The sequence below is a fragment of the Aythya fuligula genome, chromosome 12 (assembly GCF_009819795.1).
Source record: "Aythya fuligula isolate bAytFul2 chromosome 12, bAytFul2.pri, whole genome shotgun sequence".
NCBI lineage: Eukaryota > Metazoa > Chordata > Aves > Anseriformes > Anatidae > Aythya > Aythya fuligula.
The window spans coordinates 20,485,800-20,502,755 of record NC_045570.1 but is presented as its reverse complement, the minus strand read 5'-3'; the positions used below and the strand labels follow the sequence as shown (position 1 = coordinate 20,502,755).

The following is a 16,956-nucleotide window of genomic DNA, read 5'->3' as shown; positions in this document are numbered from 1 at the left end:
ACACCCTCCTCCTCCAGCACAGAGCAGTGCCCCCGCTTGCTCACCCACCTACCACCCTCCAGGGCTGCGCCTCCCTCCCGAGCCCCCCCTGAGGCTCTCGGCCACGAGAAGGCCACCCTCAGGAGCACAGCAGGACGCAGAGCTGCTTACCCCGGGGGCAGAGCATCCAGGGCCAGCACCGCTGCCCGGGTCTGTGGGGTGCCGGAGCTGGGCGCTGCCTCCTCGGGCTCCCCGGAGCTGCTCAGCGCAGGAGCCGCGGGGCCATCCGCCGTGCTCGGTGCCACCGGAGTCGTCGTGGTCGCTCCCGCAGCCGGCCTCTCCTCCTCCACGTCCGCAGCACCCGTCACGTCCCCGTTCACTGGAAGGGCAGAGAGCAGAGAGCTCAGCACCACCAGCGGCTGCCCCACGCAGCCACCACCACAGGGCTCTGATCCCCCTGAACCCTTCCCCACCTTTTGTCTCGAGACAAAAGCGGATAGATGCTGCTTCGTGTTTGTGCTCAGCACCTGCCCTGCTGCTTGCTGCGGACCTGAGCGCAGGGAGCAAGGAGCTCAGGGGCTGCTGGCAGCCCCCAGGCACTGCGAGGAGCTGAACGTTGCTGGATTGCACTCAGCGTTTGAGAAGGGAAGGGGAAGAGACAGAATGACGATGAAAACTGACCAGGAGGAAAACACAGACCCAAAAAACGACAGGTTTTGTTTGATGGTATGTATAAGCTAGCCAAAAACACAAGACCTGACAGGACAGAAGAGGATAAGTTCTGCCACAAGACATCCCAGCTTCGGTGGCAAAACGAGAGAATTGAAAACAAAACAGCACCAAATAACAGAAAAAAGGGACACAGACAGACAACAGTGCAGACCCCACAAACAGGAGGCTGGCGAGGTACGGACACTGCAGGAGGGGCAGGCTGCTCAGCACGCTGCTGCTCTGCAGCTGGAGGGAAGCAGACACCCTCCTGCAGCACTGCAGTCCTGCTGCACAGCACCAGGCACTAAGGGAGCCCCTCAGGCAGCACCTACGGGCGATGATTTCCAGGCCAGCAGGCTCGCAGCAGCTTCCATCAGTCCCCACGACTTGCTGGTGGGGTCTCTGACCGGTGCTCACTTCTAGCCAGCCTTGGAAGGGGGAATTTTAGAAGCTCCAGACACCTCCTGCCAATTTTACGTTAATCGACCTGCGGGATGACCCCGGTGAAGTTGGACTGATCTCAGGCCTGGTCATAACAGGGGAAAAGCTGCTCCAAAGTCCACCTGATAAGGAAGGACTGCAGGGAGAACACGGCAGGGGCTGAACAGGGCAGAGAAAATGCCACAAAATGATTTCCTTTTACTCTCAGACGGAATTCCAGCCGGGAGCAGCAGACGTGATGGGGAAGCTCTTGCAGTCGCTCCCCAGCCGTGCACGGTAACGCCGGCAGAAGGCACAGAGCTGGGAGCAGAGCGAGGCTGCTGGAGCCCCAAGCACCAAATCCTCGCTGGCAGCACTCGGGGCAGAGCCAGCGATGGGACACAGCAGCGAGGACAGCACAGCCGTAAGGCCATGGGGCAGGGAGATGCAGCTGGAGGCAAGCAAAGCCCAGGAGCAGAGCTGTGCCTGCAGGACAAAACGCTGCCCGCAGCCCCAGGGCAGCAGGGCTGGGACAAGCCGCAGCTCGGGGAGGGCAGCACGGGCTGCAAGAGGCAGCTGAGACGTCACACTTCGCTCCAGCCCTCCACTCCTCCACCTCCCTCCCAAAATGGATTTTGGCAAAATTCAAATTACAGTGCTCCAGGTTTTTCCAATGAAGTGGAAAAAAAAAAAAAATCCTCCTCCCCGGCTGAACAAAACATTTCCTTCTACCCGACACAAAGCACGCTGCTTTTCCTTCCAGGTCTCTGACAAAAGCAAAAGAAAGGACGGTGCTCTTTGGAAAAAAAAACAAAAATAAAAACACCGCGTAGGGGCGTAGGAAAAGCCTGTGTCACTTCTGCTGCCCACCTCCAGCCCTACGGCACCGTCACTGCTGTGCTTGCCCAGCACGTGGGACACCCAGACCTCCTCTGAGCCCACCCCAAGCACGTGCCAGGAGAGTGCCCCAGGGCTTCCAGGGGGCTTCCTCCAGCCCCAGCCGGCACTGCTCGAGCAGCTCCGGCAGAACCAGGGAAGAAAAGGCCACGAATTGCTCAGGGCCCATAGCCACACGCTCAGCGGGCCCGGTCCCTGCTTCACGAGGTGTTTATAGCTTTGTGGACAAGCCCAAGAAAAGCCAAGAGAAACTCTTCCTGAAATACTCCCTGGCACAACCAGCACAATTTTGAGTGGTGGGTTTCTGCCGCTTGATCTTCCCCTGCTCTTCCCCACTTTGCTGGGTAAAGAGCTCAAAATTATTTCCTCTGCAGGCTGATGGGCAAATCCAGCTGAAAGCTCACAACGCAGAGAAAAGCCCAGCCAGCTGTGGGGGCTGCTCTCACCGTGGCATTAGTGCCATGGCTCTTCCAGGCCCCTCGAAAACTGCTGGATGCGGTCGTTTCACATCAGGGAGACTCCAGAGAGGAGCCACGGGAATTATTCCAGGCAGACCAGGTCCCACCAGGGAGCCTGGTGGAGCTGCCAGGCTTCCCAAAATGAAATCGAGAGCTCCTTTGCGGGGAGGAAGCTCCCGGGCACTGCGAGACCCTTTATCTCAGCAGAAACCCATTTTCTCCCACGAAGGCAGCCCCCAGCTCTGTGCAGCTCCCACCTGTAACCGCAGGACTGGAGCAGAGCCCCCCGAGCCCACTCACCCGTGCCGTTGGCGGTGCCGTTCATGGTGCCGGCGGGTGCCTGGCTCTTGGCCGGCTGCCGGTGCCGGCTCCTGGTGCTGGGACTTTGCTCCCCGCTCCCCGCGCCTTGCCGGGCTGCTGCAGCTGCGTGCCGGTGTGTCCTGCAGGGAAAAAACACGGGGTGAGCTCCTGCCGTCCCACCCAGCCGTGTCAGGGTCCCCCGGAGGAGAAATCTCGGAGCAGCCCTCGGTGCTGCTCGCCGCAGGTGCTCCACGTGCTGAGGATGAGCCCCGGGCACTGCTGGCAGCACCGTGCAGCCCCCCCCAGGCTGCTCCTTCCACACCCACGGCAGCAACCACGCGGCAGCACCTTCTGCAGAGGGCACCAGGGCAGTGAAACCGGCTCGAGGGCAGCCGCAAGGCTCGCAGGTGGGGGTGCTGCCAGGACGGCCGCGGGCTCTGGCCCAGCAGGGAGCAAAGAGCTGAGGAGGGCAGCGGGGGGGAAACATCGCAGCAGGACCCCGACCCCGACCCCTCGCACAGGGATGCTCAGCAAGGGGAAGGGGAAAACCATCAGCAGGGCATCACACCGAGCACAGGCACCAGGAAAGGGGTGCGCTGAGGCAAAGCTCCACGGTGGATTTCTCAGCACTTGCTCCCCAATTCAGGGTGGCAAAGGGGCGACGAGCTTCCTTCCTCCCCCCATGCCGAGGGCAGGGGACAGGAGGCAGCGCTGGGGCCACGGCTCCACAGAGCGCTCGCGGCTGCAGCACGGAGGGCGAGGACCACAGGGCTCAGGACTCGCTTTGCCCCAGCCAACTTCTTGCCTTAAAAGGGCAAAACCTGCAAACTGTCCCCAGCCCGGGGCCGTGCCGAGCTGGGAGGGGACGGCAGCTTGGCAGGGGCAGGGCACGGCATCGCTCACGGCATCGCTCACGCCACCCGCGCCAGCCCCAGCCAGCCCTCGGTGCCTCCCAGCTGCTCCTCGGGGAGCGGCTCACAATGACACCGGGCAGAGGAAGGGCTGGGAGCAGGAGGAGACTTGGGAAAGGAGAAGACGACTGTTGAAAATAGATCAGATAAGGGCCAGGGAGCCCAGCAGCCGGAGCTGCCGAGGCCACCCTGATCAGCCGCCTCTCCCAGGAGCTCTCCCACCCCCTTGCTGCCCTCCTGGGGCACTGCTGCCGTGGTGCTCACAGCCCCGGGGCACAGCACCCAGCCTGGGTTTTGGGACCCAGCTCCCCGCGGGGAGCGGTGCTGAGGCAGGGGATGGTCCCATCCCTGCCCTTCTGGGTGCAGATGAGCTCAGAGCTGCCCGGGGAGTTTTTAGAAACCCAAACAGGATGTGTCCGTGCTGCCAGCCGGCCGCACGGCGTTACCAGGCCTGAATTAGCCCGCCTGCCACCCGGCCCAGCCCTCCTACGAGCGCTCCCATCTGGGCATTGTCTTTTAATAGACGCGTGGAAACAAACCCAGCGGGGCCACGTGACAGCGGCCGGACTGGGAACACGCTGCTCTTAAAATAGGAGCGGGGAAAAAACAAGGCAGGGCACGGATGGGAACGGGCTCCGGCAGCGGTGCCAACGGGGAGGAGGTGGGGGGCAGGGGCAGCCCCCTCCCCGGCGGGGGACACGAGCGCTGCCACCCCAGCCGCTGTCCCATAGGTGCTGCCAAGGAGGGCAGCGGTGTCAGCAGGGTGCCAGCAGCCCCTCAGCTGCCCCTTTCTGCCAAGGCAGAGCCCCCTCCGCCTGGCTGGGCTGCGTGGGCAGCCAGCAGCACGGTGCTCAGCTCTGAAACCCCAAATTCGTGTAGTGTTTGTCCCCGTGGCCCTACACCCTGCTCAGTGCTCGCGGTGGAGATGGGCTGAGCGAGGGAGAGGTGCTCCTGCTGCCTGCCCTCGGGGATGCTCGTGCCCGGTGCTGGCTGAGCCGGGAGGTTTGGAGGTGCCCGCCCCGAGGCAGCCAGCTGGCTGGGTTTGCACAGGCTGGTGACAAGTGACAGCCACATTTCTCAGGCCACAGCCAGATCGCAGCCCCTGACACGGCTCAGCAGCCCGAGCTTCCCCACAGCACACACCCGGCCGCGTCGCTCCGCGCTGTACAAGAGCCCCCTGTGGCCACCAGCGAACAAACGGGGATTGTGGCAGCGAGCGGGGCACCCACGGCACCAGCGCTCAGCCAGGGACCTCGGGGCTATGTTTGCTCTCTGCGCGGAGGGCTGTGGAATTTCACACCCCGCCACCAAGATTAGCAGCAACTCCCAAGATGACATTTGTTCAGGAGAAGAAAGAGAAGCCCTGATCAAGCAGTTTCCCTCGAGGGGACAGTGTGGAAATAGCTGAGGAGCGAAGAATGACCCTTTTCTTTCCATCCTGCCTGCGAGCCAGCGTGCCAGCATCCATCACCAGGCCCATGAAAATAAACTCAGCTCTGCATATAAACACAGCAAACATCAAACGGCGCTCCCGAGCGCAAAGGGACCCTCCGGAGAGGGCAGCTGCCTCCGCGCTGGGTACAAACAGCCACGCTTCGCCCCCAGTGCCACAGCCAGCTGGGGGCTGGGTCCGGAACAGCCCCAACCTCAGGTGAGTCCAGGCTGAGTCAAAAACCAGCACGGACGCCTCCTGCACCACAGCAGCCGCGGGGTTTGTCGTGGTTGGGAGCGACCAGAGCTGGGAGGCTCTGAAGGCCAGACCAGGCTGAGCAGCACGACCTGGGGTTTCTTTAGGGGCTTTCTTAGGGATCTCTGGCCCTCCAGATAGCTGCCACGTGGCTGCAGGACCAGCTCCTGGCAGGACAGCGAGCAGCATCCTGCCTGTGGGAAGGGTCAGAGCCCACAGCAGGGTTTGGGGCAGCTACAGCAGAAGGACCCAGGCTGCCTTCAGCAATCTGCCCCCACTCAAACCCACGGTACTGAAGGACCAGGTAACTTCTCAGAGCTAAAAACACTTCTGTTCACTCCTCTCCTGTCCGTGCCCGGCAGATGCAGGAGGAGCAGAAGGGCTCAAGGCGTGGGGCGTGCAGCTGAGGCTGCTCCTGCACCTGGCGCCCGCGGGGCACTCGGAGCCTGCGCTCGGGCAGGCTGCAGGCACGCTCCTAACAGGACATCTGTAGGGGCTGCTGGGCCACTGCCACGCTCTGGAAATATAAATAGGTGTTAAATTCAACTCCATGTTGACAGCGTGACACGTCTCTCAATAACCACAGCTCCAAAAGGAGCAGCTCCGAGCCGCTCCAGCCCAGCGAGGAGGCAGCGAAGGGCTGCGTGCCAGGCGCAGGATGGCCCGCTGCCCGAGCGTCTCATTTCCCTTGGAAGCGGCTGCTATTTCCCCGCAGCCCTGCTCGCTTTGCTTCTCCTGCTCTCCCTGGACCTTCCGAAGCATCCCCTGTGCCCACCAGCACAGCATCGTGCTCCCCAGCCTGAGGTGCGCTGCTCCCCGCCGCCCCCGGCAGCCGTCTGGGGGTGCACAGCAAGGCTGGGCCCCCCCCGGTTCACCCCGGTGCCCGCAGCCCTGCCCGCACAGCCCCGCTGTGCCACTCCTGCTGGCAGCAAAGGGCCCTCACCTCGATCTGCTCCCAAAGCAGTTTGTAGCAGGGGGCTGCTGTCTGCTCTCCGTGGCCGCAGCCATGCTGCTGGGGTCCCGTCCGGGCACCTGGGACCCTGAAAGGTTGAAGGAGAAGGGGGTGAAGGAAACAATCACAGAACCTCCTAGTTCTACCCTCCTCCCTCCCTTCCTTCCCACCAGAAAGGACACCCAAAAGCACAATTTACTACAGGACAGAGCAGCCAGCATGCTACACTGCAGGATGCTGCCAGCTTTGCCACAGGGACACTGCTGCCCTAGAGACCCCTGCCCAGGGCAGCAGCCCACCACAGGTGCCTGCACAGCACCTTGACACCTCCCAGCACGCATTTCCCAAGTGGTGAGCGAGCAGAGCAGCACCCCTGGGGGCTGGCTGCTCCCCCACGGCTCTCTCCACAAGAGCTCTCCTCAGCCACCACCGCACAGTGGCACTGCCCGTCCCACACAGCACCCCCGGCCCCGAGCACGGCGCTGGGGGAGGCCAGCACGGGGCTGAGCTGAGCTGCCAGCACCACGGGAGCCTCGTGCACGGCTCCCACATTTCACAGCCTGGTCTCCCAGCAAGGAAGGGAAGGAGCAGAGGGAGCACAGCGCAACAAACGCTGCCCGAGATGGGCCGAACGCTTCTCTGCTCAGTCCCTGGGAAGCCCCAAGCAGACAGACGGCTGTCCCTGCACGGGAGCCCTTTTCGGAGCAGTTTGGCAAATCCAGCAGCTGTCTGCCCAGCAAAGGGCAAGCTCTGGAAGGGGCTGAGCCACTTGGGTGCCTGGCAGAGGGCCCCCCCTCACACCAAGGGAGGCAGGCGTGATGCCATCGAGGCCCCCGCTCCCGTCCTGCCACACGTCCACCCCCCACGGGAGCGGGGCTGGGCAGCACCGGGGCCTTACCTGGGGGAGGAGGAGCTGCTGGCACCCCAGGATTTGCTCGGCGGTGCTGGGGGCCCCGCTCCTGTCCCTCCCGGGGCTCAGCGCCTCGTGCACGGAGCCGCCGCGCGCACGCGGAGCCGGGCGGCACTCACCCTCCGTCACGGCGCTGCCATTAGGCAGGCTGCCCAGATCAACAGCGGGCCCGTCCAGGAAAATCGTCAGCTCTCCGCCGGAGACAACGCTGCCTTTGTTCTCCGTCTGCAGGTTCAGGGTCAGCTGCCTGTTCTCCACTGGGGGAGATGAGGGGACAGAGAAAAGACCCGGCAGTCACCGCCCGGCTGCCCCCCGGGACAGCACCTCTGGTCCCCCAGCGGGGCCAGGCCCTCCCCACACCCCAAAGGACACTGTGCCCGCTCCCCCCAGGGCCAGTCATCCCCTGAGCACTGCAGCGTTGGTCCCACACCTACCCACACCCCGCAGGGCCATCAGGGGACAGCCACACAGCGCCACTGCCTGCTCCTGGAGCCGCCGGTGGCAGAGCCGGGCCCCCAGCCCCCCGCGAGGGGCCGCAGCCTCCCCGGGGCCCTGCTGTGGGGCAGCCCAGGCCACAGCGCTCACACCTCCAGAGCTGGGGCTGCAGGGGAGGAAAGCCGAGGATCTGAGTGGTTTGGTGCAAAGCACGGGGCAGGAAGGGTCCTGCTGGGCAGCACCAGCGGGTACCCGGGGCACAGAGCAGGCTGGCAGCTACGTGCCGAGGTGCCCGAAACCCTGGCCCAGGCAGCTCCCTTCAGAATTACTCTTCTTCCTACCTGGAAAACCACGATAAGCAGCAAAAGAAAACCCCGGGCACATCCCTGTCCACAGCCCCACACATCACCGAACACGCCTGGCACAGGGGGCTGCCCCAAAGCACCCAAAAACCGGCTACAGTGGGGTTTGGGGCTGCAGGGGCTGCTCGCACACCTCCCACAGCCCCCGACCCCAGAGCCACGTCCCTGGGGGCAGCAGGAGCACAGCGGGACCCTCACTGCCGCGGGCAGGCAGGGCTCCTGCTCAAGCACAGCCATGCCCCGCAGGAGCCAGCGGGACCGAAACACCCAGCTCTGCCGCACGGGGCCAGAAAAATTTGGCTGCCCCGAGCCGGGCCAGCAGCCCAGACGCTTCCTGACTCATTTGCTCAAATAATATTTTTATTATACACGGCTTGCTCACGACACAACGGCACCATTTTTTAGCAACCTGCTTTGCCCCGGCCCGCCGCGGGGACGGGGTGCGGTGCCTGCCCACGGGGGCAGGGGGGGAGCAGGGTGGGGAGCAGGCTCCCCACGGACCCCCCCGGCCCGGCCCCAGCTCCTGCCATCCCTCCCTGCCCGCGGCTGCTCCTCCCCTGCTGGCCACACGCAGCTGGGAGGGGACACGAAGGGGACAGGGAAGGGGTCCTGGGACCCGTTGGGTGCAGAGCCACCAGCCGTGCAGCCCCAGCCCTCCCAGTACCAAGCTGCTGTGCCCCCTGGGGGACTCGGAGGTCCCCAGTGAAGCCAAGTTGGCACAAACTGGTGACAAAGGGCTGCCCGCAGGCACAGGGACAGCTCCAGGCTGCTTCCAGCCCCGAGGCAGCAGAGCCACCGAAGCCACACACGGGCTGTGGCCGGCTGCTGCCACCTGGAAGCTGCTGCCACCCACCCTCTGCCACCTCTCCCAGCTCACCGCCACCCCGGGGGCACCACAAACCTCCAGCCTCTCTCCTCCAAGAGGTCCCAGCCACGGTGGGCGTCCAACAGCCCCCCAAAACCAGCACCTGGGGGCTGCGGTGGAGACAGGGACGAAGGACGATTTGTGCCAGCACCTCGGGGGTCCTGTCCCCGGTGCCCAGGGCAGGACGGGCTCACGGGGGCACAGCACGGGGGCCGGAGCCCCACGCTGCCCCACGCTGCCCCTCGCTCCCCAGCAGGGGCTTCCTGCCCAAGGCTGCCCGCACAAAGGTGTTATTCTCCGCGCCTCCAGGGGCAGCCGCTCCCACAGCCCGCGTTAAGAGCCCGACACAGGAGATGCTACTGAGCGCAGCCAAAAGCCAGAACAAACCCAGGGCCTGTTCCTCCCGGCTGCCCCGCGCCGGAGGAATGTGCCTGCTCCCGGGGCCGCGCGGAAGCGGCGCCCGCACCCGCCGGGGGTCCCCCCGTGAGCGCCCCGCCGGAGCCGCACAAGCCCCCATTGTGCGGGCTCCCAGCCGGGGGGGTGGGCTCCCCCAGCAGGGGAGCGAGGCCGAGGTGGCTCCGAGCGGAGGAGGCGAACACGAGCCTCCCCCCGGCCTCCTTCTCCCCCCTCCGCACCCCCTTCGGCTGTTCTTAAAGAAAATAAACACGGGCAGAACCTTCCATTCACTGTCCCCGTCCGGCGCGCGGGACGCACAAAGGGACATTGCTGCTGCACCAACAGAGGGTCCCCTTTGGGCCGAGCACAAAGGCTGCCTGTGTCCCGCCGGCAGGCAGCGGGGCAGAGGGATTATTAGGATTTTGGGAGGGGGCCGGGGGCGATGTGGTCCTGAATAAGGACTCAGTTCGGCTGCTCGCAGCGCCCCACGCAGCCCCGGAGCTCCCACCCGGAGGATTTACAGCCCCACATAACCCCAGCAGCGAGCCCCAAGCGGCTCCAAGTGGTGCCCGAGCCCTCCAGGAGCTCCGGGAGCTGCACCCCCTGCTGTGGGTCCCAGCACGGGGAGGGGACACCCTGGCCGGGGTGGCTCCCTCTCCTCCCAGGCAGACGGAAAGCCTTCCAGCCAGCCAGCCGCATGGACAGACGGGCAGACAGCCCACACTCCCCACCCTCCCGGCTCCTAACCCCCCCATGCAGTCCCTCGGAGCCCCCAGGGCCCAGCAGGAGGGGGCTCACAAGGGTTTGTGTGAGCCTGCAGCCCCAGCAGGGACCCCAGGCTGCGGCCACAGTGCCCTGGGAAGAAACCCGTGGAAAAGAAACCTTCCACGGCTGTCCTCGGAGCAGGGAGGGCGCAGGGGTTTGGGGAGGGACAATCTCTACGCTCCCCGGATAAATGGCACCCCCCGAGGAACAGGAGCTCCCCAGGGCTCTCCCCGCTGCTAAGCTCCTTTTCCAGGCGCCCCGAGCTGAGGCTCTCCCACCTGAGGTGCCTGAGAGCAATTCCTAAAGCTGCGGGAACGGGGGGCTGCAGCCACGCTCCCCTATCAGCACCTCACAGAAAGCCTCACGGAACCCACAGCCAGGAGAGAAATCGGGTCCCCGAGGGGCAGGGGGCACCCGGGCTGCAGCAGGGTGTGCAGTCCTGCAGGGCGTCGGGTCCCAGCAGTGAGCAGAGGAGGAGGAAGAGGAAGAAGAGGAGGAAGAGGAGGAGGAGGAGGAGATGTGGGGCTGGGGCGGCAGCTCCCCGGCAGGGCAGCCCTGCAGCTTTAAGAGTCCTCCCTCCCGGCCCGCGGTGTCAGGGAAAAATGTGACAGGTTTTTTCTGGTGCCCGGCAGGCAGCAGGCAGAGCAGGCAGAGCAGCCAGCTCCTTTTCCACTCGGTTTCCACACAGCCCCCCCGGGGACGCCCGCTCATGAAAGAGCCGATTGTGCCCGGCCGCGGGCAGGTAGGGCGGGGGCAGCTCCAGCACGGCCGGGGAGGGGGGGGGAAAAAAAGTGATCAGGAGCATGCCCGGGGCTGGGCCCCACCACGGGCAGTGCCCCAGGCAGGATGAGCCCCCCCTGAAAAGGGGACCCCCGGCTCTGCCACCCCCAGGGCAGGACGGGGCCGGGACCCCCCCATTTGGGCAGGGCAGGGCCCGAGCCAGCCTCATAGCGCACCACGGCTGTTTTGGGAGCAGGGAACTCGGCTGGAAGGGGCAGAGCGAGCCCCCTCCAGCCCTGGGGCTGCTGCCAGGGCCTGGCCCTGAACGGCCGCCTTTATCTGGGGGCTGCCACGGCCACCCCCTGCTGTCTGCACGTGGCAGCGGGGAGCAGAGGGGTTGGGGTCCCCCAAAAGCTGTGTGGGGCTGGCTACCAGCACACCCAGCACCCAAGGGTGCTTTATTCTCTCGTGGGGCTGAGCCCCTCGGGGCAGGGGGGGCTGCAGGAGGCACACGGAGCATGGGGGGACCCTGACCCTGCAGGGGGACAGACAGGACACGACACGGAGGCGGTTTGGGGCTGGACGTACGTTTCCCACCGCTCTTGAGCAGGTTCCAGAGGCTGACGGAGGCGGTGCCCAGCAGCTCGTTCCTCAGCGTGTGGCAGCTCCACACCTTCAGGTCCAGGTGGCTCTGCGCCGTGACGTTCCTGGGGGGGGGACACACCAAGACCGGGGCCATGGCTGCGGCCTTACCCCGCTCAGCGAGGGGCAGCAGGAGGGGGCAGGCGAGGAGGGGGCGACAGCAACTCCCCCACCCCCAGGGCTGGCCCTCACATGGACGCCCAAGCAGCCAGGAGCCGTGGGGGTCCCCACAACGCCTGTACCGGGGATTGGGGGGACCCCCGGCCCCGTGGTGGGGGCTGGCAGGGACTTACAGGACGAGGATCTCGTTCCAGAGCAGCTCCGAGCTCCCCATCTGCTTCCCCGTCTTCTTGGTCTCGCTGGGCAGCCCGTCCCCCGCCACCTCCACGTAGCAGCTCAGCCGCGGCTGCCGGCTCTGGGCCTTGGGCTTCACCGACACCACTGGGCAGGGACGGCACCGGGCAGGGTCAGCACGGGGCAGGGAGCCCCCCCGACGGCCCCTGCACCCCATCCCTGCCCGGGGGGCTCGGGGGGCAGCAGGAAGCCGTCCTCCCGCTGGCAGCACCGTGCAGAGCCCGCCCTGCTTGCTGCCTTCCCCCAGCCCCATATTTCACCCACCCCACGGCAGCCCCCTGCCCCCCCATCCCTGCCCGGCTGCTCCCAGCCCCAGGAGGTGGATGAGAAACCCCCGGGGCTGAGGACACCTCTCCTCGTCCTGCGGGCACAGCAGGGAGAGGGGCTCCGCAGGCACCCAGGGACAGCCACACCGGGCTCCGAGGGGCTGCAGGCAGCGCGGGGACCCAGCTCCCGGCGTCTGGAGCCACCTCGCGGCCACGGGAGCACCGACAGGGCCCTGGTGGGGCCGAGGAGCCACGTCCCGAGGGGAGGCAGAGCCCTGGGCAGGCCCCAGGAGCTCGGCGCTTCCCCACGGCGCTCACACAGCCTCCCCCGGGGGTCTCCCACCCGCACGGGCCCAGCCCCCCCCCGACCCCCGGCAGGACCCACCTTTGACGGAGAGCTGGGACTTCTCGCAGGGCGGCCCTGCCCTGGCCCTGCTGGAGCTGGCAGAGGCCATGGCATCACCCCCGGGCTGCAAGCAGAGGGACAGCGGGCTCAGCACCGCTCCCGCCACGCGGACGGGGCCGTGCCGGGTCCCAAACCCATCCCTGTCCCTGCCGGGCACCCCCACAGCGTGGGGTCAGCGCAGGGCTCCCCCGGAAAACGTGGGGCCCCCCTGCTCCTGCCTGGCCTCAGCCACACGCTGTGGGTGGCAGCAACACTCACCCTGCGAGACAGAGACCCGAACCCCTCCTGGGCTGAGGAGCCGAGCAGCACCCCGGGAGCTGCCCTCAGGCACCGCGCTGGGGCTCCTCCGCCTCACCACAACCCAAAAGCTGCCTCTGAGCACAGCCACGGGGACAGAGCGGTGGCAGAGCACCCCTGGGCCACGCTGCCGTGAGCCCTGCCACGTGCTGCTGAGCAGGGGCACCCACCCGGAGCACCCCACGTGGCTGTGACACCACGGGTCCCTCGGGAGGGACGCGGAGCGGGGGCTGCTGGCAGCACGGGGCGGCCTCCCAGGGCTGTGCTGGGCAGCCAAACCCCACAGCACTCAGTCCCGTGCTCCCCAAAACACACCACGGAGCCGCAGCTGAGCAGGGAAGGGAACAGCAGCACCCCTAAACGTGGGGCAGGAGGGTCCCGCTCCCCACCCCCAAGCTCTCGAGCTCTGTGGGTGCTGCCCCAGCCAGGGGGGCGCTTCCACAGCCGCCCACACCGGGAGCCGGGGGGCTGAGGGCAGGGTGTGAGGGAGCAGCACGAGGCCACGGTCACGCAGCAGCACAAGGCCCCGGGACGGTCACGCAGGGGCACGAGGCAGCCGCTGCCCCGCACCAGCCCCGCGCTGCGCCTCGGGGCCGGCTCCTCTCCGCCCAACCCTCCCCCCCCCCCCCCCCCCCCCCTCCGCCGTGCCCGGGCTCTCCGCGGCCTTCCCGGTACCGGGTGAAGCCGCGGCCGGCCCAGCGCCAGCCCTCGGGGCACCGGCTGCCGGCTGCCCCCCGCCACCGCCCGCTCCCTCAGCGCCCTTCCCGAGCCCCCCGGGCAGCGGCCGCGCCGTGACCGAGCCCCAGGGCCGGGCAGGGAGCCCCGAGCCCCGTCCCGAGCCCCCCCCCGGGGCCGCCCCGTCCCGCCGGGACCCTCCTGGGGGAGCCGCCGCGCCGCGGGCTGCCCCCAGCGCCCCCCCCCCGCACGGGGACTTCCCCCGGGGCCGTCCCGGGACGCGCAGCGGAGCGGAGCCGCCCCCAGAGCCCCCGGAGCGGGCCCAGCCCCGAGGCTCGGGGGCTCCTCGGGGGCTCCCCCCGGGCCTCCCCCCGCCCGTACCGGGGCACCGGGGCTCGGCGGGGCCGGGCAGCCCCGGGCCGCCGCTCTGAGCCCGGCCGCTGCCGGTGCGGCGGGGCCCGGCCCAGCTCGCCCCGTCCCGGCCCTGCCCGGCCCCGCGGGGCCCCCCCCGCTCCCAGCCCCCCCCTCCGGTACCGGCCACCGCTGCGCTCCCGCTTCCGGCTCCAGCGCCCGCCGTCATGTGACCCTGCCCGTCACCTGACCGCGTCACGCTCCCGGCGTGCCGCGCGCGGGCGGGCTAAGCGGGGAGGGGGACGAACTACAACTCCCAGCGTGCCCCGCGGCGGGGAGCGCCGCTCCTAGCAGAAGGCATGGCGGGGGGGGGGAGGACTACATCTCCCGGCGTGCCCCGCGGCGGCCGCGCTACGGGTGGCGGCGAGGGCCATGGGGCGCGCGGAGATGGCGCGCGTGCCGCACGTCGTGGCCGACACCGGGGCCTTCGTGTGCGGGGCCGCGCTGCAGGTGGGGGGGGGCGGGCACCGGGAGGGGGGCACCGGGAGGGAACCGGGAGGGAACCGGGGGGGCTCCGAGCCCCGCGTGACGGCGCCGACTTCTCCAGGACGTGGCGCTGAGCGTGTACACCGTGCCCGAGGTGCTGGCCGAGATCCGCGACCGGCCCACCCGCCGCCGCCTGGCCGCGCTGCCCTACGAGCTGCGCCTCCGCCGGCCCCGGAGCGAGTTCGTGCGGCTCGGTGAGAGCGGGGGGGGAACCGGGGGGGGGAACCGGGGGGCTGGGCCCCCCCGTGAAGCTGAGCCCCCCCCCCTCACCTCCCCCCCCCCCAGTGACCGACTTCGCCAAGCGCACCGGGGATTTCCCCAGCCTGTCGGCCGCCGACCTGCAGGTGCTGGCGCTCACCTGCCAGCTGCACGCTGACTGCACCGGGCCCGCCGGCCTCCGCCTGCAGCCCCCCGACAAGGTGAGGCACCGGCACCGGGATATTTGGGGTGTGGGGGGGTGTTGGGGGCTCGCTGAGCCCGGGTGCTGCCCCCAGGTGCGGCTCAGCTCCAGCCTGCGGCACCCCGAGGCCCCCCTGCACCTCGCCGGCTTCCACCTGCCCCGCAAGGTAAGGTACGGGGATGGGGAGCGGGGGGGGACGGGGTTGGGACACGGTTTGGGTCCCCCCAGGGCTGGGGACGCAGCCCCGCAGAGCCCGGGGTCGAGGCACCCCCGCGCCCTGCCCCGCTGCAGCACAAGCGCCCCGGGAAAGGCCAGAGGCAGCACAGCCCCGAGAGGAGCCCGGACCCTGCAGAGAGCAACGAGTTCAGCTCCTTCCTCTACTGGAGGCCGCCTCTGCCCAGCATCGAGGATGAGCTGCAGGAGCTGCTGGTGAGCTGCCGCGTCCCGCTCCTTGCTGAGCCTCCTGCCCTGGCTCCAGGCTGACTCGGCCCAGCCCCTCTGCGTGGCAGCGCCGTGCCCCACCGTCCATCTCCTCCCCAGGAAGCCCACGCCGTCTCTGTGAGCCCAGAGACCACCGAGGAGAACCGGAGCCCAGAGGATGGGGACAGCGCCAAGGAAGAGGAGGAGGAGGATGAGGATGAGGAGGAGAGCGACGACGAGGGCTGGATAACACCCAGCAACCTCAAGCAGGTCCAGCAGGACCTGGGGCACTGCGACACGGCGCCCGCTGACATCCAGGTCGGCTGCGTCACCACCGACTTCGCCATGCAGGTGGGTGCTGGTGGAGGTGGGAGGTGCGGACTGGCTCCAGCCTCCTGCTCAGCCAGCGCCGTGTGGGTGCTGTGCAAAGAGCAGCTCCGTGCTGCCTCCTTTAGCATTAAGAGCTGTCAGTTTTCTCCACAGCAGCAGCCTCTGCAAAGCCTGTCAGGGTCGCTTTCTTTGGCCTTTCTGGCTGCCCGGGCAGGCAGATGCAGACGCTTCTGGGGTGCCCCCTGACAGCAGCCCCCTGACAGCAGCCCCCTTTTCTCCTCCCTCGCTGCAGAACGTGCTGCTGCAGATGGGCCTCCACGTGCTGGCAGTGAACGGCATGCTGATCCGCCAGGCCAGGAGCCACATCCTGCGCTGCCACGGCTGCTTCAAGTGAGTGCCGTGTGTGCTGTGCCTCCAAGGCACGGGGTGTGCGATCCCTGGGCCTGGGCGGCTGCTCCTGCTCCTGCTGAGCCCGGGTCCTGCAGCCTCGGGAGCAGTAAATGCCCTCTGTCCCTCTGTCCCTCTGTCTCACAGGACAACCTCAGACATGACCAAGGTTTTCTGTCCTCACTGCGGTAACAAGACCCTGAAGAAGGTTGCGGTGAGCGTCAGCGAGGACGGCAGCCTCCACATGCACTTCTCCCGCAACCCCAAGGTGCTGAACCCCCGAGGGCTCAGGGTGAGTACAGGCTGAGCCGGGCAGCGTGCAGCCAGCGGGTGGAGAGAACTCTTGGCCCCAGAGAGGGTCAAAACAGAGCCGTGATCACCTTCCAGCTGTTCTGCTTAACCCAAGGGCTTTGGGGTTTCATTTGCTGAGCCCTTCTCTAGAAGCTAGCCGTTATTCCAAAGTCCCCCTGAGCCAGAGCTGCTCCTGAAGCGACTTTAACAGCCTCCCTTCTCTTGGCAGTACCCACTGCCGGCGCCGCAAGGAGGGAAGCACGCCAACAACCCCCACCTGGTGGAAGACCAGCCCTTCCCCCAGCAGCGGCTGTCCCGCAAGGCCAGGCAGAAGACCAACGTCTTCGACCCCGACTACATCGCGGGGCTCTCTCCCTTCGCAGAGAACGACATCTACAGCCGCGCCGCCAACCTGCACATCCGCGACGCGGCCCTGGGCGCGGGCAGGAGGCGCCTGAACCCCAACGCCGTGACAAAGAAGTTTGTGAAGAGGAGGTAAAGGGCAGGACAGGGCCCTCTGCGGGGCGCCGTGAGGGCAGGGCCATCCACCAGGGCACTGCGTGGTGCCTGGTGGCACCGGGAGGGCGACCTGCTTGCAGCTCCAGTGCCCGGCCTTTCCTTCTGAGCTTCTCTGCGTGCCTGAGGGGCAGAGCGACGGGTGCCAAGTCTCTGCTTTGGGGAGGCTTTGACCCGGAGTGCCTGCAGCCTCGGTGCTGGTGGAGGACAGGGGTTGTGCTAAGGTTTTTGCTCTCCCTGGACTCCCCAGTAACCCGCAGCACTGAGAATAAACACACAAAACTGCAGCGTCATGGCTCGTTCATTT

General features: G+C 67.3%; 2 protein-coding genes across 3 annotated transcripts in view; one reads left to right on the top strand and one right to left on the bottom strand.

The window, feature by feature from the left end:
- The window catches only part of WWP2 (WW domain containing E3 ubiquitin protein ligase 2), a 32,269-nt gene extending 18,289 nt beyond the window's left edge, over positions 1–13,980 (bottom strand). The window contains exons 1-8 of the mRNA XM_032195907.1: positions 13,943–13,980; positions 12,416–12,500; positions 11,704–11,851; positions 11,357–11,475; positions 7,345–7,482; positions 6,307–6,403; positions 2,766–2,905; positions 151–358 (exon numbers count right to left, since the gene is read on the bottom strand). Of these exons, the coding sequence (XP_032051798.1) occupies positions 151–358; positions 2,766–2,905; positions 6,307–6,403; positions 7,345–7,482; positions 11,357–11,475; positions 11,704–11,851; positions 12,416–12,485 (920 nt within the window). The 5' untranslated portion in view covers positions 12,486–12,500; positions 13,943–13,980. The remainder of the gene's footprint in view (positions 1–150; positions 359–2,765; positions 2,906–6,306; positions 6,404–7,344; positions 7,483–11,356; positions 11,476–11,703; positions 11,852–12,415; positions 12,501–13,942) is intronic.
- Positions 13,981–14,195: 215 nt separating this feature from the next.
- On the top strand, positions 14,196–16,936 carry NOB1 (NIN1 (RPN12) binding protein 1 homolog). 2 transcript variants are annotated; one of them, XM_032195561.1, is made up of 10 exons: positions 14,196–14,269; positions 14,367–14,499; positions 14,591–14,724; positions 14,800–14,871; positions 14,997–15,134; positions 15,246–15,476; positions 15,748–15,845; positions 15,990–16,134; positions 16,363–16,656; positions 16,706–16,936. In XM_032195561.1, exons 1-9 carry the CDS (start codon positions 14,207–14,209, stop codon positions 16,630–16,632), a joined length of 1,284 nt encoding a protein of 427 aa, XP_032051452.1. In that variant the 5' UTR covers positions 14,196–14,206; the 3' UTR covers positions 16,633–16,656; positions 16,706–16,936. The 2 variants fall into 2 exon arrangements, with proteins under 2 accessions (XP_032051452.1, XP_032051451.1); XM_032195560.1 differs by having other exon boundaries at positions 16,363–16,936.
- The last annotated feature ends 20 nt before the right edge of the window (positions 16,937–16,956 follow it).

Bases quoted from the DNA above. Each gene is read 5' to 3' on its own strand.
- NOB1 (XM_032195561.1), top strand. From the start codon at position 14,207: ATGGCGCGCGTGCCGCACGTCGTGGCCGACACCGGGGCCTTCGTGTGC. The intron at 14,270-14,366 runs GTGGGGGGGGGC...CGACTTCTCCAG, and splicing joins TGTGCGGGGCCGCGCTGCAG to GACGTGGCGCTGAGCGTGTA. The intron at 14,500-14,590 runs GTGAGAGCGGGG...CCCCCCCCCCAG, and splicing joins GAGCGAGTTCGTGCGGCTCG to TGACCGACTTCGCCAAGCGC.